Consider the following 19,642-nt stretch of genomic DNA (forward strand, 5'->3'; position numbering starts at 1 on the left):
CACTTTGTAAAATCTGGAGTATTTAAAATATTAAATCCCGAGTAGAATAAAGGAATCGAGAAAAAAAGCAAGCGAGCGCAAAGGGTTAAAGCCTGTATCAACACTAAGAAACACGGAAAACAAAGAACCAACAAGACCAGGAAGCCGCAGGTTTTACCGTAGTCACCTGACTCTCCATCCACTCTGGCCTGGGGGTGGGGGGAGGCGAGAGCGGGATACGTGCCCCGCCCCACGCCATACGGCGACCCCGCCCCAGCAGCGCGAGGGGGCGGGGACTTCAGGACGCAGCCAATCGGAATCTTCTGGATTCCGGCGGGAAGGGAGCTACCGCTCAGCGCGGGAGACGTGGCTGTGGCGCGGGGACTTTGGATCCAGGTAGGGCCGGCTAGGAGTGCGCGGGAGGTGAGTGCTGCGCGCGTGGAACTAACGGTCGACCCACCCTGGTCGGGAGCCGGAGGCCTGGCGCGTTCCTCCGTTGCCCGCTGGGGTCCGCCTAGGCCCGCCGAGCCCTCTGGTCTGGCGAGCATTCCGGGAGGAGAGCAGGGACACAAATAGGTCCCCACCGGGGAAACAGCCCGGGGGCGGGGTCGCCCCGGGCGTCAGTGGCCGAGCGGGGCCGCGGGCCCCTCATGCTTCTTGCTTGTGTAGTCCAGTGCCTGACACGATGCCTGGCACAGAGTAGACACTGGGTGATGTACAGCCCGGACCTCTGGCACCACCTCCATTTTCTTCCTGAGGGGAAACCAAAACATTTTGTGCTTTTCCACCGGCCTTCCGTGGTCCTGAGGCAGGGTGTTGTGTGTGCCGTGTGACTGGCGCCCGGGATCTTACAGTTACAGCTTCCCAATATTCCTGCAAGGTGAAGTGGATAAGAACACAGACTACCTCGGATTGCCTGGGTTCGAGTCCTGGCTGTTTCGAGTATCAGCTCTGTGACTGTCCACACGTTACTTAAACACTTCAGTGTTTTGGTTTTCGCCTGTTCCTATGGGAGAAATGATGCCTTCTATTCCCTGGAGTTTTTGTTAGGATTAAACGGTTTAATATACGCAATAAATGCTTCAAAGAGTACCTGGAACATACTAAAGGTTTTGTTACCATTACCCAGAAAAGTGAGTAAAATCGTTCCCATTTTAGACATGGAGAATCTGAAGCACAAAACAGGTAGAAAGGGCATTTGGTGATTAAGTACTAGAGAGAGGATTAGAACTAAGAACTTCCTGACTCCAAAGCATCTCCCGCATCAGGCTTTCTCCCGCACCCCTCACGTGCCCTTAGGTCACACAGAACTTTAGACACTTAGTGGTGTTAGGTGGAACAGGCACCTGACAGCTCCTGGTGCCACCAATGTAAATAAATAGCCTGTGCGTGCCACTGTCAAGATTAAGGGACAGGGGTGGGAGAGACTAGGTGAGACATCAGAAGGTGGAGAATGGGGGGATGCAGAAGTATTCTGTTTGAGGAATAGTAGATAGATTTAAATTGCATCAACATTCTGTTAGCTGGACTGTTATACTGTCAGAAAGTAGCCTATAGTTTATTAGGAAGAAATGAAATTTCGGGGTCTTATGTCACTTTCCATGCCAGTTACCATGATAGACACCCTATACATATAATTTACAATCCTAGCAATAACCTGGAGAGGTTGCTGTTGCCTTTATTCTACTGATGAGGAAACCAAGATTTAAAAAATTAGACAAAGACCAGTTTTTGTAGTAAAAGAATAATATGCAGGGAAATTCTACACTTCCACTTTAGGATAGTTGGTATTACCTATGAGTGGGGAGAGAAGGGAAAGAGATAAGGGAGATGAGTGGCATTTTAAATATATCTAAAATGTGGCTAGGCACAGTGGCTCATATCTGTAATCCTAACACTTTGGAAGGTCTAGGTGGGCGGATTGCTTGACTCCAGGAGTTCAAGACTAGCCTGGGCAACATAGCTGGCTCTACAAAAATAGAAAAATTAGCCAGATGTGGTGTTATGCACCTGTAGTCCCAGATATTTAGGAGGCTGAGGCAGGCGGTTCACTCAAGCCCAGGAGTTTGAGATTGCTGTGAGCTAGATGACATCACTGCACTCTAGTCTGGACAATAGAGCAAGACCCTATCTCAAATAAATAAATATAAAATGTTTTGTGCATTTAAAAGAGAGCAAAATAGGAACAAATTCAACTTCATAAACTTGGTTGGTAGGTACATGGGTATCATTCTGTTTTCTGTATCTTTCTATGTTTGAAATATTTTATTTTATTTTTTTTTATTTATTTTTTTTTTTTGAGACAGAGTCTCACTTTTGTTGCCCAGGCTAGAGTGAGTGCCATGGCGTCAGCCTAGCTCACAGCAACCTCAAACTCCTGGGCTCAAACGATCCTCCTGCCTCAGCCTCCCAAGTAGCTGGGACTACAGGCATGTGCCACCATGCCCGGCTAGTTTTTTGTATATATATTTTTAGTTGGTCAATTAATTTCTTTCTATTTTTAGTAGAGATGGGGTCTCGCTCAGGATGGTTTCGAACTCCCAACCTCGAGCAATCCGCCCGCCTCGGCCTCCCAGAGTGCTAGGATTACAGGCGTGAGCCACCGCACCCGGCCATGAAATATTTTAAATTAAAAGATATACATATATAATTTATGTTTATATGTGTTTCTTTTAAAGGAAGAAAGGATAGAACAAAGAGGTACAAGGTAATTGCAAAATAATCCTGGGAATTTAGTGCTGAAAGCTCTCGAGGGTCTCAATTACCTGTAGGATAAAATCTAAATTCCTTAGCAAGATACCTGAGACTTTTGAGCAGTCTGTTTCTCTAACTACATACTATTCTACCTCAACTTTTGTACAAATAGTGCATATACCACTCTTTCTTACAGCCTCAGTCACATCTGAAAGGTTCCACTTATTCTTCAAGATCCAATTCAGTGTTCTTTGAAAAGCTTCTCTATGATTTTCCTTTTTTCTCTTCATCTGGAAAGCCATAGGCTTTTAAGAAAAGACTTTATTGTCAGACTTATCTCATTGCATTGTAATTATTTGTTGACATGTCCATTTCCCACTAGTCTAGAAGCTCCTTGAAGGTGGTAATTATGCCTTGCTCACCTCTGCACTTCTTTGCCTACCATAAGCCTGGCACAGAGTAATCACTGGGTAAATATTAGCTGAATGAAAAATACACATTGAAGTCAGAGAGCAGAAGTTCTTGGAGTTGTGACACATGGACTTTGTTCTCTAGAATGACAAGGAACTATTGAGTTTACTTTGTTTAAAAATTCCTACTTCCTACCTTGGGCCGGGCATGGTGGCTCACGCCTGTAATCCTAACATTCTGGGAGGCTGAGGCAGGAGGATTGCTTGAGGTCAGGAGTTCAAGACAAGCCTGAGCAAGAACAAGACCCATCTTTACTAAAAACAGAAAAACTACCTGGTGTGGTGCTGCTGGCCTGTAATCCCAGCTACTCAGGAGGCTGAAGCAGGGGAGTGGCTTGAGGTTGCTGTTAGCTAGGCTGACACCAAGGCACTCCGGCCCAGGTGACAGAGCAAGACTCCGCCTCAAAAAAAAAAAAAATTCCTACATTGCTGGGCACCTGTAGTCCCAGCTATTTGGGAAGCTGAGACAGGAGGATCGCTTGAGCTCAGGCAACATAGTGGGACCTTGGCTCTCAGAAAAAAAAAAAAATTCCTGTATCTTATTGAAACATATTCTCAATGTCAAGAAAATATTGCAGTCATGATCCTATCTTTCAGTTACTTTAGCTATTTTTATTTTTCATGAGTCCTTTCCAAATTTTGGCTACAAAATTAGCAATACAGATTTAGCTGTATGGATTTCATAGGTAGCTATAACCATAATGTATTCATAACTTAGTATTTTGCTTTATTCATTATTAAATTATTCCTTGTAGCTATTCAGTCTTCATGGTTGTCATTTATCTTGTAAGTTTTTACAATATTCCTCTCTCCTTAGTTTAATAGGTATGAAATGGTGTTCTGTGCTGTTAATTATTAGCAAAGTTGGACAATTTTTTTTAAAAAACTGAGACAGAGTCTCGCTTTGTCACCCCAGGTAGAGTGCAGTGTCGTTATCATAGTTCACTGCAACCTCATACTCCTGGATGCCAGCAATCCTCCTGCCTCAGCCTCCCAAGTAGCTGGAACTACAGGTGTGCATCACAAGCCCCAGCTAATTTTTCTATTTTGAGTAGAGACAGGGGTCTCACTCTTGCCCAGGCTGGTCACAAATTGGATAATTTTTCCATAAGTTTATTTAGTGTATATTCTGTTGAACTATTTGTTAACACTCACTGAATGTTTGTTCATGGGAACTTGGATGTTCTTTGTATGTTTTTATTAATAATGTTAATCTTTTATATGTTATTTGCTAATATGTGTTTTATATGTTATATGCTAATTTTTCTTTAAAAATTTTTTATTGTGAGAAACAAGATGTATTTTTTAAGTGTAAAAGTACATTTTATATATAATTTAAAGATAGTTATAAAGAAATTATAAAGTTTAATTGTACATTAAAATTATATTTTATAAATTATAAATGTAAAGATTAATTATAAAATTATCATTACACATAACCATCATCAAGATTAAGAAATATAATAGAACATTACCAATACCCTGGAAGTGTACCTCCCTCATCATACCTTCTCCCCACACTAGAGAGAACTATTCTCTGATTTTTGTGATAGTAATTTTGTCTTCATAATTTACCTCATCTATACTTCTATAGTTAATATTCAGTTCAGTTTTGCCTGGTTTCAAACTCTATAAATAGGTGATGCTATATGTATTCTGTGTCTTTATTGTTTGGCTCAACATTTTTTTTGTGAGATTCATCCATATCATAGATACAGGGTTTTCAATTTTCATAATTTTAAATTTTTTGTTTTTTACTATTTAAAATAATTTATTATTTATTTATTTATTTTTTAGACAGAGTCTCACTTTATTGCCCAGGCTAGAGTGCTGTGGCGTCAGCCTAGCTTACAGTAACCTCAAACTCCTGGGCTCAAGCAATCCTTCTGCCTCAGCCCAAGTAACTGGGACTACAGGTATGTGCCACCAGGCCCAGCTAATTTTTTCTGTATATTTTTAGCTGGCCAATTAACTTCTTTCTATTTTTGGTAGAGACGGTGTCTCGCTCTTGCTCAGGCTGGTCTCGAACTCCTGAGCTCAGATGATCCACCGGCCTCGGCCTACCGGAGTGCTAGGATTACAGGCATGAACCACTACGCCCAGCCTTAAATGCTATTTTGAAAAGCAGTTTTATTGATTTAATTGACCTACAATAAACTGCATGTATTTAAAGTATACAGTTTGATCAGTTTGACATACACACACATACACACATCAAAACCGCATCAAGTTAATGAATATATCCATCACTCCCGAAAGTTTCTTCGTGTCCCTTTGTAATTTTGTCTTCTTGCTGCCTTTACCCCAGTCAACCATTTATCTGGTTTCTGTAGCTATAGATTAATTAGCATATTCTGGAATTTTTAATTAGTGAAATAATGGAGTATGTATTCTTTTTTTATCTCATTTCTTTTATGTCACATTATTTTTAGATCAGTTTTTATGGAGTATATATAACAAATATTTGATGCATAAATTAGATAAAGGTAGCACAAAGAAAGGAAATTACAGAATGAATACTATTTGTAAATATCTACGCAAAAGTTTTAAATGAAATACTACCAAACAGAATGCTGTACAATGTGACAAAAATATTAGCTCCTGACCAATATTTATTCTAGGAATGTAAGGATGGTTCAATATTAGTATCTAATATCATTCACCATATTAATAAATCTAAGAAGAACACATATTTACCTTTATATATGCTGAAAAAGCCTTTGGCAAGATTCAACATCAATTCAAGTAAAAACACTAAAGAAATTAAGTTATAATCAATACTTCTTAACTATGATATCTCTCCCACTCTGTCTCACACATAGAGAGAACTTAGTCCTAAAGCCAGCATTTTATTTAATAGAAAAACACACTAGGGGTATTTTCACTAAGATCAAGAAAAAGGCAAAGATACTCATCAACTCCACTTGTTTTTTTCCCACTCATGTTTAACATTGTATTGGATGCTTAGCCAATGCAATTAGATAAGAGAAATCAATGAAGAGGCACAAGATCTGGAAAATAAAAAGTAATTCTGGCCGGCCGTGGTGGCTCATGCCTGTAATCCCAGCACTCTGGGAGGCCGAGGCGGACGGATTGCTCGAGGTCAGGAGTTCAAGACCAGCCTGAGCAAGAGCGAGACCCCATCTCTACTATAAATAGAAAGAAATTAATTGGCCAACTAATATATATAGAAAAAATTAGCCGGGCATAGTGGCACATGCCTGTAGTCTCAGCTACTCGGGAGGCTGAGACAGCAGGATTGCTTGAGCCCAGGAGTTTGAGGTTGCTGTGAGCTATGCTGACACCACAGCACTCACTCTAGCCTGGGTGAGACTCTGTCTCAAAAAAAAATGATGTTGGGACAAGTCGGTATCCATTTGAAAAAATAATTATATCTATACCTCATGTCACACACAGGAATAAACTCCAAATGAATGAGAGATCTAAATTTTTTTTTAAATTGACTACTAGAACAATACATAGATGAATTTTCTATAATCTGGATGTAGACAAAGTGAATAAAAGAAAAATTTTGGCTACATTAAAAAAATTTTTATTACAGAAACGAAAGATAGCATTAACAAATTTAAAAGATAGATGAGAAACTAGGAGAAAATATTTGGGACATACATCTTAAAGACATACTATCCTTAATCTAAATGGAGAGAAAAAATAGCAAAATTTGATAGAAAAGGGGCAGAATACATGAGTAGATATAACTTTTAAAAAAGATTTTAAAATTGTCCTTAAATATATGAAAAAATGTTCAATTTTATTTAAATAGGAAATGTAAATGAAAAACTGCACTGAAATGCCATTTCTTACCCATTAGATTGGCAGTAATTAGAAAGCTTCCCAAGAAGCTCTCTTGATGAGGCTGTGCAGAATGCAAACTTGTAAAACCCCTTTTCAGGGGGAATTTGGCAATATCTAACAGACTACATATGGATTTGCTACACATGCATACTTCAGTGTCCAAACAGGAAATTTGTTGACTAAACATCTACACGATGGAGTACTGTACAGCTGCGAAGAAGAGTAAGGAAAATCTTTATAAGTGAGTATAGAATGATTTCCAATATATGTTATAAATAGAAAAAGTATATGCAGTATGCTACCTTTTACATAAGAATGAAAGGGAAATAAGAGACTCTGTCTGCTCAGTTTTGTAAAAAGAAATGCAGGAAGGATCAATCAGAAATTAATGAAATTGATAACCTACGGAAGGTACATGGTAAGGGATGGAGTGGGAAGAACACTTCTCTGGTGGGGCATCTATTTAGATAGTTTTGATTTTTAGAACTATATAAATATTTTACATATCAAAAAAATCAAATTAAGTCCACAAGAATGGTACAAACATGAATTAATAAATCTATTTCAAATGATTAATCACACCGAAGGTAAGGTGGAAGGGACTAATCAAGTAACTGTTGAGTACAATACTTTGACTATACACCCTTAATCTAAAGAAAGAATGCAATTGAATTTTGAAATCTTCTTAGTGGGTTTGTTTTTTACAGTCATAAGAATGTAGCAACTCCAAAACAACTTCCTGTAGTTTGGGATTGAGCAAATGAGTAAATATATGGTAGTTTTTCCCATGAGTTTTAAGATAGATGGATAGATCAATGGATGAATAGATGTAGATGTAGAAATAAATAGATGTGTTTATGTTTCCTAGATCTTTCCACTGAAAGGGCCTAGGTCATAAGCAGCAATGACCATACCTCATGGTCAGATCTTAAAGAGTTTAAATACCTTTCCTCATGGAAAGAAACCAAGGCCCTTTGGGGAAATACTTGATTCTATGGCTGAGGCAGTGAAAGTACACAAAGACATGAACATCTTGTCCCAGAAAAAAAGAAAGTGACCAGTAAATAATGGGAACATGTCAAAGGACGGAGGAACCAATGGGTCAAAGAAGGTATTACAGGGAAATTAGAAAATATCTTGAGACAAATGAAAATGAAAACACAGCATGCCAAAACTTATGGTATAGAGGAAAAGTGGTGCTAGAAAGGAAAAGTATAGCTATAAATGCTTACATTAGAAAAGAAGAAAAATCTCAAAACAACCTTACTTTATACTTATAGGAACTAGAAAGAGAAGAACCAACCAAACCCAAAGCTAGTAGAAGGAAGGAAATAATGATTCAAGCAGACATAAATAAAATGGAGAATACAAAAACAATAGAGAAAATAAATGAAACCAAGAGTTGTTTTTTTTTAAAAGATCAAAAAAAATAACAAACCTTTAGTTAGATAGACTAAGAAAAAAATACAGAAGATTCAAATAACTAAAATCAGAAGTGAAAGAGGGATAGTAGAACTGATTTTATAGAAATAAAAATATTTGTAAGAGAAAATTAGAAGCAAGTGTATGCCAACAAATTTGATAACATAGATGAAATGGATAAATTCCTAGAAACACATAACCACCAAGACTGAATCATGAAGAAATAGAAAATCTGAACAGACCTGTAACTAGTAAGGAGATTGGGTCAGTAATTAGGAGCCTCCCAACAAAGAAAAGCTCATAACCAGATGGCTTCACTGGTGATTTCTTACAAACAATTAAAGAAGAATTAACCCCAGTTCTCAAACTCTTCCAACAAATCACATATCTGATAAGGAGTTAATACCCAGAATATATAAAGAACTCCTACAGCTCAACAAATAAAGAAACAAATAACCAGATTAGAAAATGGGGAAAGGACTTGAATAGACATTTTACCAAAGAAGACATACAAATGACCAATAAACACATGAAAAGATGCTTATTATCACTAATCATTATAGAATTGCAAATCAAAACCAGGAGATAGAACCTCACACCTTTTAGAATGGCTGTTATAAAACAAAACAAAAGAATAACCGGAAAATAACAAATGTTGCTGAGGATGTGAAAAAATCAGGAGCCTTGTGCACTATTAGTAGCAATGTAAGATGGTGCAGCTACTGTGGAAAACAATATGGTATTTTCTCAAAAAAATTAAAGATAGAATTACCATATGATTCAGCAATTCTACTTCTGGATATATGCCTAGAATTGAAAGCAGAGTCTCAGATATTTGTACATATATGTTCATAACAGCTTTGTTCACAATAGCTAAAAGGTGGAAGCAACCCAAATGTCCTTGGATGGATGAATAGATGAACAAAATGTGGTATATACATACAATGAAATATTAGTCATCATTAAAAAGGAAGGGAATTCTGACACATGCTGCCGTATGAATAAACCTTGAGGACATTGTGCTAAGTGAAATAAGCTAGTCACAAAAAGACAACTACTGTATGATTCCACTTATATGTGGTATCCAGAGAAGTTAAATGCAGAAAGAATGATGGTTGCTGGGGACTGCAGGGAAGGGGAAATGAGAAACTGTTGCTTAATGGGTTTCAGTGTTGCAAAATGAAAAAGTTGTGGAGATAGGTTGTGCAAGAATGTCAATATACTTAACCCTGCTGAAGTGAAGACTTAAAAATGATCATGGTGGCAAATTATATGTTATGTGTATTTTACCATACTTATAAATAAATAAGAAAACAGGAGCCAACTTGAGGAAACTTCCTTCCCACTGGCCAAACATGAAATAATTTGAACATCAAAATAAAGGATGGCAATGGTTTACAACTCACTGAATCAGTTAAGCATCCTCACTGATAAAAACAACAACAAAAACAAGTAAAAAAGAAAAGTTATTTACAGTAGAATGCCATGTACTAAATGAGAAAGGATGGTGGGGTTAGAAAAATAATTTATACTCAAACTCTTATTTATTCAGGCATGAATCATCAGTGGATACTAAAAACTATTTGTTTTCTAGTTATGTTTATTAATATAATTATATTTGGTTAGAGAGGGTAGTATTGAGATTTCAGTCCTTTGAAGTTTGTTGAGACTTGCTTTCATGGTCCCTTACCTGGCCAGCTTTGGTAAATACCTGTTTTTGAAAAGAATATGTACATTTTTTTCAGTTGTTTGTGCAGAGTTCTATATATCAATATATCCATTAGATCAAGTTTGTGTTATTCAAATCTATTTTTTTAGTTACTTTCTCTGTAAATTAAGAGAAGTATTTTAAAATCTAAATTACAGTTTTTTTCTCTTGTAATTCTATCAGTTTTGCTTCATGTATTTTGCAGCTATTTTATGGACCATACAATTTAAAGTTGTTATAACTTCCTGGTAAATTGAAATCTGTCATTATACAGTGACCCTCTTTAGTAAGGCTAGGATTTCTGTCTTAAAATCCATTTTGTGTGATATTAACATAGCTATTGTGGCTTTTCTTTGGTGAATTTTTGCATATTTTTCCCCATCTTCTTTTAACCTTTCTATATACCTAGTGTTTTAGATGTGATGTGTCTTTAATAAACAGCAAATATAGCCAGGCACGGTTGCTCAGGCCTATAATCCTAGCACTCTGGGAAGCCGAGGCGGGTGGATCTCTCAAGGTCAGGAGTTTGAAACCAGCCTGAGCCAGAGCGAGACCCCATCTCTACTATAACTAGAAAGAAATTAATTGGCCAACTAAAAATATATAGAAAAAAGTTAGCTGAGCATGGTGGTACATGCCTGCAGTCACTTGGGAGGCTGAGACAGTAGGATCACTGAGCCCAGAAGTTTGAAGTTGCTGTGAGCTAGGCTGACACCATGGCACTCACTCTAGCCTGGGCAACAAAGTGAGATTCTGTCTCAAAAAAAAATAATAATAATTAAAAATAGCCGGGCGTGGTGGCTCACGCCTGTAATCCTAGCACTTTGGGAGGCTGAGACGGGTGGATTGCTCAAGGTCAGGAGTTCGAAACCAGCCTGAGCGAGACCCCGTCTCTACCAAAAATAGAAATAAATTAATTGACCAACTAAAAATATATATACAAAAAAAAAAAATTAGCCGGGCATGGTGGCGCATGCCTGTAGTCCCAGCTACTCGGGAGGCTGAGGCAGTAGGATCGCTGAGTCCCGGAGATTGAGGTTGCTGTGAGCCAGGCTGACGCCATGGCACTCACTCTAGCCTGGGCAACAAAGTGAGACTCTGTCTCAAAAAAAATAAATAAATAAAAAAAAAGTAAACAGCAAATATAAAAGTTAGGTGTCATTTTTTCCACTCAGATTGATAACATTTTTTAACTAAGGCAATTAGTTGATTTACATTTATTGTAACTCATAAATATTTGGATTTAAATCTACTACCTTATTTTGTGCATTGTATTCTATTTTTCTTTTTCTTCCCTTCTTTTATATAGTTTTCTTTTAGGTGAGGGGTTTTTTTTTTTTTTAATCATTTTGTTTTCCCCTTCTAACTAGATTTTAAGTTACATACTGTTTTTATTCTTTAGTAGTTGTCCTGGAAAGTGCAACATGAATTGTTTGTTTTTTTCAAAGTCTAAAAGTTGATCAGTACCTTTACACTCCTCCCACGCAGTACAAAGGCCTTGGAACACATGAACTCGCTTTACCTCTCTCCTCACTTTTAGGTTACTATTGTTGGGTATTTTAATCTTTTTTTTTAACCCCACAAGACTTTTTATTTTTAATGCAGTCAAGACTTGCACAGATTTTTTTTTTTTTTTTTTTTTTTTTTGAGACAGAGTCTCGCTTTCTTGCCTAGGCTAGAGTGAGTGCCGTGGCGTCAGCTTAGCTCACAGCAACCTCAAACTCCTGGGCTCGAGTGATCCTTCTGCCTCAGCCTCCCGGGTAGCTGGGACTACAGGCATGCACCACCATGCCCGGCTAATTTTTTTATATATATATCAGTTGGCCAATTAATTTCTTTCTATTTATAGTAGAGACGGGGTCTCGCTCTTGCTCAGGCTGGTTTTGAACTCCTGACCTTGAGCAATCCGCCCGCCTCGGCCTCCCAAGAGCTAGGATTACAGGCGTGAGCCACAGCGCCCGGCCAAGACTTGCACAGATTTAACCACATATTTACCACTTACTTTTTGCTTTAGTTGATCTGAGATCTTCCGTGCCCTCTCTACCTTAGGCTCACTTCTCTACCTTAAAGTACATGCTTTAGTAGTTCATTTAATGAGTGTGTGCTGATGACAAACTATTGGTTTTCTGATAATCTGAAAAAGTATTTCTCATTGCTTTTTAAATAACAGCTTATTGAGGTATATTTCACATATTTTATTTTTATTTTATTTTATTTTTTTAAACAATGTCTCACTCTTGCCCAGGCTAGAGTGCCGTGGCATCAGCCTAGCTCACAGCAACCTCAAACTCCTGGGCTCAAGTGATCCTCCTGCCTCAGCCTCCCAAGTAGCTGGGACTACAAGTATGTGGCACCATGCCCAGCTAATTTTTTCTATATATTTTTAGTTGTCCAGCTAATTTCTTTCTATTTTTTTTTTTTAGTAGAGATGGGGTCTTGCTCTTGCTCAGGCTGGTCTCAAACTCCCGAGCTCAAACAATCTGCCCGCCTCAGCCTTCCAGAGTGGTAGGATTACAGGCGTGAGCCACTGCACTCGGCCTTCACATATTTTAAATTTACCCATTTAAACAGTATAATTCAATGGCTTTTAATATATTCACAGGATTATGCAAATGTCATCACAACCAATATTAGAGCATTTTCATCAGCCTAAAAGGAGACCCCTGACTCCTTGCTTGCCATCATCCCCAAATCCTCTTGTCCCTCCCAACCCTAGGCAATCACTTATCTACTCTCTGTCTCTATAGGTTTGCCTATTATACATTTCATATAAATAGAATTGTATAATATATGATTCTTTGTGACTGGCTACTTTCACTGAAAATAACATTTTTAAGATTCATCATTATTGTAACGTTTATCAAGTACTACATTCCATTGTATGGCTTAATAATATTCAATGGAATGGATATACATATTTTATTTATCCATTAATTAGTTCATGGACGTTTAGGTTCTTTCTACATTTTGGCTATCGTGAATACTCCTGTGAACATTTGTGTACAAGTACTTGTTTTGAATACCTGTTTTCCATTGTTTTGAGTATATAACTAGAAGTGAAATTGTTAGGTTACATGATACTGCCCAACTGTTTTCCAAAGTGGCTATACCATTTTCCAATCCCACCAGCAGTGTATGAGGGTTCTAATTTTCCCCACATCCTTGCCAGCACTTATTATCTGTTGCTTTTATGATAACCACTTAAAAAAATAACAGCTTTATGGAGATATAATTCATATACCATGATATTTATCTTTTAAAATTTAGTGTACAATTCAGTATCCTTGGTTTTTGAAGGGTATTTTTGCTGGGAAAAGAATTCTAGGTTATTTTCATCAACACATTGAAGATATTCCACTGTCTTCTGATTTCCATTTTTGCTGAAGAGAAATCAATTTTTTGTCCAAATGTTACACAGTGATATATTTTTGTGTGGATTTCTTTTTATCTCTCTGCATGGAATTTGTTGGCTTTCTTGAATCTGAGGATTAGTGTCCTTAATTACTTCTGGAAAAGCCCCAGCTGTCATCTTTTCAAATTCTGCCCTATTTTCTCTTCTTTCTGGAATTCTGGCTACATTTATATTAGACTTTCATACTCTGTCTTCCATGTCTCTTAACTTCTCATATTTTCCATCTGTTTTCTTTATATCTCTGTGTATGTATCTATTAAGTCAGAAACTATGATGGCTCTGAGATTTTACCCTACTTGTACGCTATATTTATCTTTTAACCACTTTTCTGAAGTTTTAATTATCTATTATTATGACTGATTTTCTTTGGATTGTGTTGGTATATAATCAAGTTGTCTGCATATAATGATAATCTCATCTAGCATTTTCTGTTTTGAATATTTTTGCATTGGCAAGAATGTCCAATATGAGAGTGAAAATGAGAGAACAGTCTTGTCATTGTTCTTAATGGATTCACCCGTGGTGTAAAATGTATTGGTTCTTGATTTTAAAAACTTCTGATTTTGTGTTTTAATTTGTTTGTTAGAAGCGGTTTGAATTTTATCAGATGCCTTTTCAAAAATGCATTGATAATACATACTGTATGAGTCTATATACATGAATTAAGAAGTTCGAGAATAGCAAAATTATTAATCTTACTGGAAAGGGGCACAAAGAAGTATGCTGTGGTGGCGTGAATGTTCTGTACCTTGATTTATTAGTGTACTTTACTGCATGTATTTTATGCCTCAATGGAAACGTGTTTTTAATCTATTGATCTGATCATATTAGTTTTTATTAATTAAACTATTGAGATATATTAGTCGTTTCACTTAATATTGTAACTACTCAGCTGTTACTGATACTCATTAATTAATACAGTTCTCTTTCTTTTGGGAAATAATGGGATTACACATTTTGACAGCTCTATTTTTAAGTCACAGAGTTATTTGCTTCTTCCCAGAAGATGAATTATACATATATAGAAAACAATGAAAGAAGAGAATATGACATTTATGAAATTCCTGTCAAAAATCTCTTTGTGTAGAAATTGTGTTTGTTTGATGTTTAATTTGATCAGAAAACAGCAAGTTGCTTCCCCCCCAGTGCCCCAGTTGAGGTTCATAAGGTTGTAGTTGTTTTAGGTCAGGCTCACCCCTTTAGCCCCAGGGAAGGTGGTAACTCCTCCCCTTTGAACAGTTACCTAGGGGGAGGCTTATAGAGCTTGGCTGTGTTTTTCAGGAGCTACCCCTTAAAACCTTGGAAGACCAAAACCAGGAAAAAAAAAATATATATATATATATATATATATATATATATTTTTTTTTTTCTAAGACAGGATCTCTCTCTGTTGCCTAGGCTAGAGTACAGTAGCATCATCATAGCTGACTGCAACCTCAAGCTCCTCGACTCAAGTGATCCTCCTCAGCCTCCTGAGTAGCTGGACTATATTTTCTATTTTTTGTAGAGATGGGGTCTTACTCTTGTTCAGACTAGTCTTGAACTCCTGGGCTTAAGCAGTCCTCCTGCCTCAGCCTCCCAAAGTGCTAGTGTTATAGGCATGAGCCACCATGCCCAGCCTGGAAACAAAAACATCTAATTGCTACTGGGCATTGAATGTCTTAGAGTAGTCATTTTGGTAGTCTGTTTCATGATATACTGAACTAGCCATATTCTGACAACAAAAAGAAAAAAAGGAAGGTTTGACCTAGAGAGGGAAGGTAGTTCTAATTTTGATAGATCCCCAATCAGTAACTTTAGTCTCATTTATTTGTGGGAAAAAAAGGTATTCTGCCTTTTTCAAACTTTGTTTTCTTCATCCCATCTCTCTTTTCTTAAGGTTTTTTTAGATTAATAATTAGGCATTTTCCGGCAATAGTCCTTTCCCCTTTAAAATCCGTATTACTATTTGAACAGTTCTTAATAGCCTGGGCTTTTTTTTTTTTTTTTTTGAGACAAAGTCTCATTCTGTCATCCAGCATCCAGGCTAGAATGCCTGGCGTCAGCCTAGCTCACAGCAACTTCAAACTCCTGGGCTTAGGCGATCCCTCTGCCTCAGCCCCCTGAGTAGCGGAGACTATAGGCATGCACCACTATGCCTGGCTAATTTTTTTTCTATATTTAGTTGGCCAGCTAATTTTTTCTATTTTTGTAGAGACAGGGTCTCGCTCTTGCTCAGGCTGGTCTTGAGCTCCTCAGCTCAAGCCATCCTCTTGCCTTGGCCTCCCAGGGTGCTAGAATTACAGGTGTGAGACACTTTGCCCAGTTTGAAGCTTACATTTTCTGTGACTTTAAACTCCATAAAGATACTTCTCTTTTTGTCATATGTGAATGAAAGTTGCCTGCATCTTTTATTCTGAAAATCTTACAAACGTTCTCTGCTTCTCTCAGAAGTAGTCAGAAGTAATTCTTGTTTGTTACTGTAAATGTGGTATTTTTCTTGCTCAGTTACTTGCAGAATTTTAATTTTTCTTTTAGTTTAATTTCATAAGACTACTTGGTATCATAATCTGGTTGTTAAATATAGATACTCTCAATTTCTGGTCTCATTTCTTTTTATTAGTTCAAGGCACTATTCAGGTAGGACTCCTTTAATCATTCATTCTTTGCCATTGGTTTCTTTTACTATTTCAAGATGTCTATTTTGCTGGATATATTCTTTGTATTCCAGCTCTAGATTATCATTCTTTCATACCATCTTTTCACTGATTTATGTATTTTTATATATAGATATGGCTTTCTAGTTTATTTTGTATTACTCATTATATTACAGTGTTGAATCAGCTTTTTGCTTATTTATATTCTTTTATAATACCATAATAACTTCTTTCATATATGTAAGAGAAAATTTTAATTGTTTTCCAAATTGAACTTGTGATTTTTGTGGTGATTCTAATTCAGAGGTTTGGTTTTTTAGTTTCTAGGCTCTCATCACTTTGTTTCTTTTTTTCTGTGTTGCGGAACTTTTCACTAGTCTCAATTTATTTTCAGTTAATTTTTCTCCTTTAATTTAATTACTGATCTTTGTTATTTTGGTGAACAGTTTTTTTTTATAACATGTTGCCCATGATGTTGTGCAGTGGTTATTCACAGGCATGATGATAGCACACAACAACATGTAATACATACAAAGGAGACACCCATTTGCTTCTCGATACTCACCAATTTCTTAGTGAAGGGTTTTGAGTAGGAAATTAGTGTACTTACTTGCTCGCTACCATGCTTCAGAATATGACTCTGGCTGGAGGGTGCTACCCTGAGAGGAATAACCAAAGAGTATGAGAAAGTCAACTTCAAGGTTAAAGTTGACTACGTGCTACCTATGAATCTGTAGTATATCACCACAGTTATGAAATAATCAAACAGTTGCACTACTGGGATGGGTAAATATACATATAAAATCATGTTGTGGATAATGTAGGAAGTCTTTGTTATTAGAATACCATAGCTGGTTTTGATCCCAAAATAAATGAGATATGGAGGTAATATGGGAAAAAGATAAGTAAAGATGCCATGGGCCATTTTATTAGTGTCTTAAAACTGAAGATCTGTGTACCTCTGCCTCCTTGTCAGCAGCCCACATGGGTGAGGTTGAAATTCTGAGAAGGCAATATTCTGACTTAGGCCGGGTGTGGTGGCTCACGCCTGTAATCCTAACACTCTGGGAGGCTGAGGCAGGCAGATCACTGGAGGTCAAGAGTTCAAAATGAGCCTGAGCAAGAGTGAGACCCCATCTCTACTAGAAATAGAAATTAACCGGCCAACTAAAAATATATAGAAAAACTTAGCCGGGCATGGTGGCACATGCTTGTAGTCCCAGCTACTCAGGAGGCTGAGGCAGGAGGATCACCTGAGCCCAGGAGTTTGAGGTTGCTGTGAGCTAGGCTGATGCCACGGCACTCTAGACCGGGCAACAGAGAGAGACTCTGTCTCAAAAAAAAAATAGTCCGACTTAGCTATTTATCATTTTTACTGGGAAAGACTTCCACTTTGGAGAGTACCTTGGAGAGAGCACACTTCAGTAAAAGGCCATTACTGGTTGTTTTGTTTTTGTTTTTGTTTGAGACAGAGTCTTACTCTGTTGCCTGGGTTAGAATGCTGTGGCGTCAGCAGCCTAGCTCACAGCAACCTCAAACTCCTGGGCCAAAGCGATCCTCCTGCCTCAGTCTCCCAAGTAACAGGGACTTCAGGCATGCGCCACCATGCCTGGCTAATTTTTACTATATATGTTTTTAGTTGTCCAGCTAATTTCTTTCTATTATTAGTAGAGACGGGATCTCACTCTTGCTCAGGCTTGTCTTGAACTCGTGACCTCAAGCTATACTTCCTCCTAAGCCTCCCAGAGTGCTAGGATTACAGGCATGAGCCACCATGCCTGGCCAGAGGCCATTACTGTAAAACTGGATTCATACATGAAGAAGATACCTTAGGACATTGCAGGGATTGTGGCCTTAAAATATTCTCTGTTAAAAAGAATCAGGGCTGCTTGGGGAAATGGCTGATTTCACATGTGCAGCAGAAATGCACAGATAAGCCTGTAACATCTTTTCATACCACATGGTAAGGAAACTCTCGGAGACTACTAAGTTTATGTCATAAGGACTGAAGGGCCCTCCTGAAACTTTTCCCATGACCAAACATGAATCAATTTGAGAATCAAAAAGGATGATAACTGTGTTGTATTGAAACATACCTAATATGTTTAATTCATGAGTTCGTCGTCATGAGTGAAAAAAAGTTAGTATTTAGAAGTGTTTAGAGAATGAACATCATTGTTTTGAAACTGATAAAAAGCATTCCATCTAGTGAATGAAAGGAGGAATGACAGAATTTAAGTAGCACCATTTTGGGAGGTCAACTTCCAGAGTGGTGGGTGGGGTAAGGACCTCAGCGTGTGCACACCTAATCCAATACTGGATGAATTGGTAATTGTTGACTCTGGGTGACAGGTATGTAGGGATTCATTCCTTCTGCCTACTTTTTTTTGTAATGACTTTATTAAGATATAATTCACATACCAATGTGAATTATTCAATGTTTATTAAATAACTAGCTATATTACCTAAAGCATTTTAAAGAGGAAGAAGCAGCAGAAATAATTCCTTTTTCTGGAGAAGATGGGATAAAATCTATATCATCATCATCATCATTCTTATGAATTTATAAAAATTTATCTATTGAATATAATTCAGTTTCCAAATTTTTCTTCTTTTCAGTATTATCTGAAGTAAAATAATTGACTATTTTGTTGACTAAAATATATAGTTGACCAAAATAAAATAAGTTATTTTAGTAATTAATGAGTGGAACACAATTTATGTAAAACTTAGTATTTCCACAAATATCATCTAGTGTTGTTAACTCTCCTAAGATATATGGTATAAAATAAAAGTAGATGCCTGATAGATTAGGAAAGGAGGTTATAATTATCAGCCAAAATGAGGGGGGGAGTTGTGGGGGGTTTTTGTTTGTTTTTTTGCTAGGCATAAATTACAGCTATCCTGTCTTCCTTTAGCCTCTGTAATTTTTTTTTTTTTTTTTTTTTTTTTGAGACAGAGTCTCGCTTTGTTGTCCAGGCTAGAGTGAGTGCCGTGGCGTCAGCCTAGCTCACAGCAACCTCAAACTCCTGGGCTTGAGTGATCCTTCTGCCTCAGCCTCCCGAGTAGCTGGGACTACAGGCATGCGCCACCATGCCCGGCTAATTTTTTATATATATATCAGTTGGCCAATTAATTTCTTTCTATTTATAGTAGAGACGGGGTCTCGCTCTTGCTCAGGCTGGTTTTGAACTCCTGACCTTGAGCAATCCGCCCGCCTCGGCCTCCCAAGAGCTAGGATTACAGGCGTGAGCCACAGCGCCCGGCCTAGCCTCTGTAATTTTAAGGCGACTTAAGCTATATGTTATTCTGAACAATAGCTCAACAATACCACAGTTTGTTATACAGGGATATTATAAGTATGTTTGGTAAAAGTATTCTTTTAGGTTGAAACGAGGTGATTATGAAGCATGGTATCTTTGTTCTCATTGGTGATGCTGTTCCTTCTTTCCCTGGTTTTGCCCTTGGGCAGAGATTTCAGTTATTCATTTGTTCTTTGGGTTTT

General features: G+C 37.6%; 1 protein-coding gene across 3 annotated transcripts in view; it reads left to right on the forward strand.

Annotated features, from left to right (window-relative positions):
• The first annotated feature begins 299 nt into the window (after positions 1 to 299).
• The window catches only part of BLM (BLM RecQ like helicase), an 88,917-nt gene continuing 69,574 nt past the window's right edge, over positions 300 to 19,642 (forward strand). Inside the window, exons 1-2 of one of the 3 annotated variants that reach the window (XM_076004728.1) lie at positions 318 to 402; positions 6,976 to 7,200. In XM_076004728.1, coding sequence (XP_075860843.1) covers positions 7,154 to 7,200 — 47 coding nt within the window. In that variant the 5' untranslated portion in view covers positions 318 to 402; positions 6,976 to 7,153. Of the gene's footprint in view, positions 403 to 6,975; positions 7,201 to 19,642 lie in introns of all 3 variants that reach the window. The other 2 variants (XM_012763276.3, XM_012763277.3) reach the window with 2 other exon arrangements.

The sequence above is a fragment of the Microcebus murinus genome, chromosome 7 (genome assembly GCF_040939455.1).
Source record: "Microcebus murinus isolate Inina chromosome 7, M.murinus_Inina_mat1.0, whole genome shotgun sequence".
NCBI lineage: Eukaryota > Metazoa > Chordata > Mammalia > Primates > Cheirogaleidae > Microcebus > Microcebus murinus.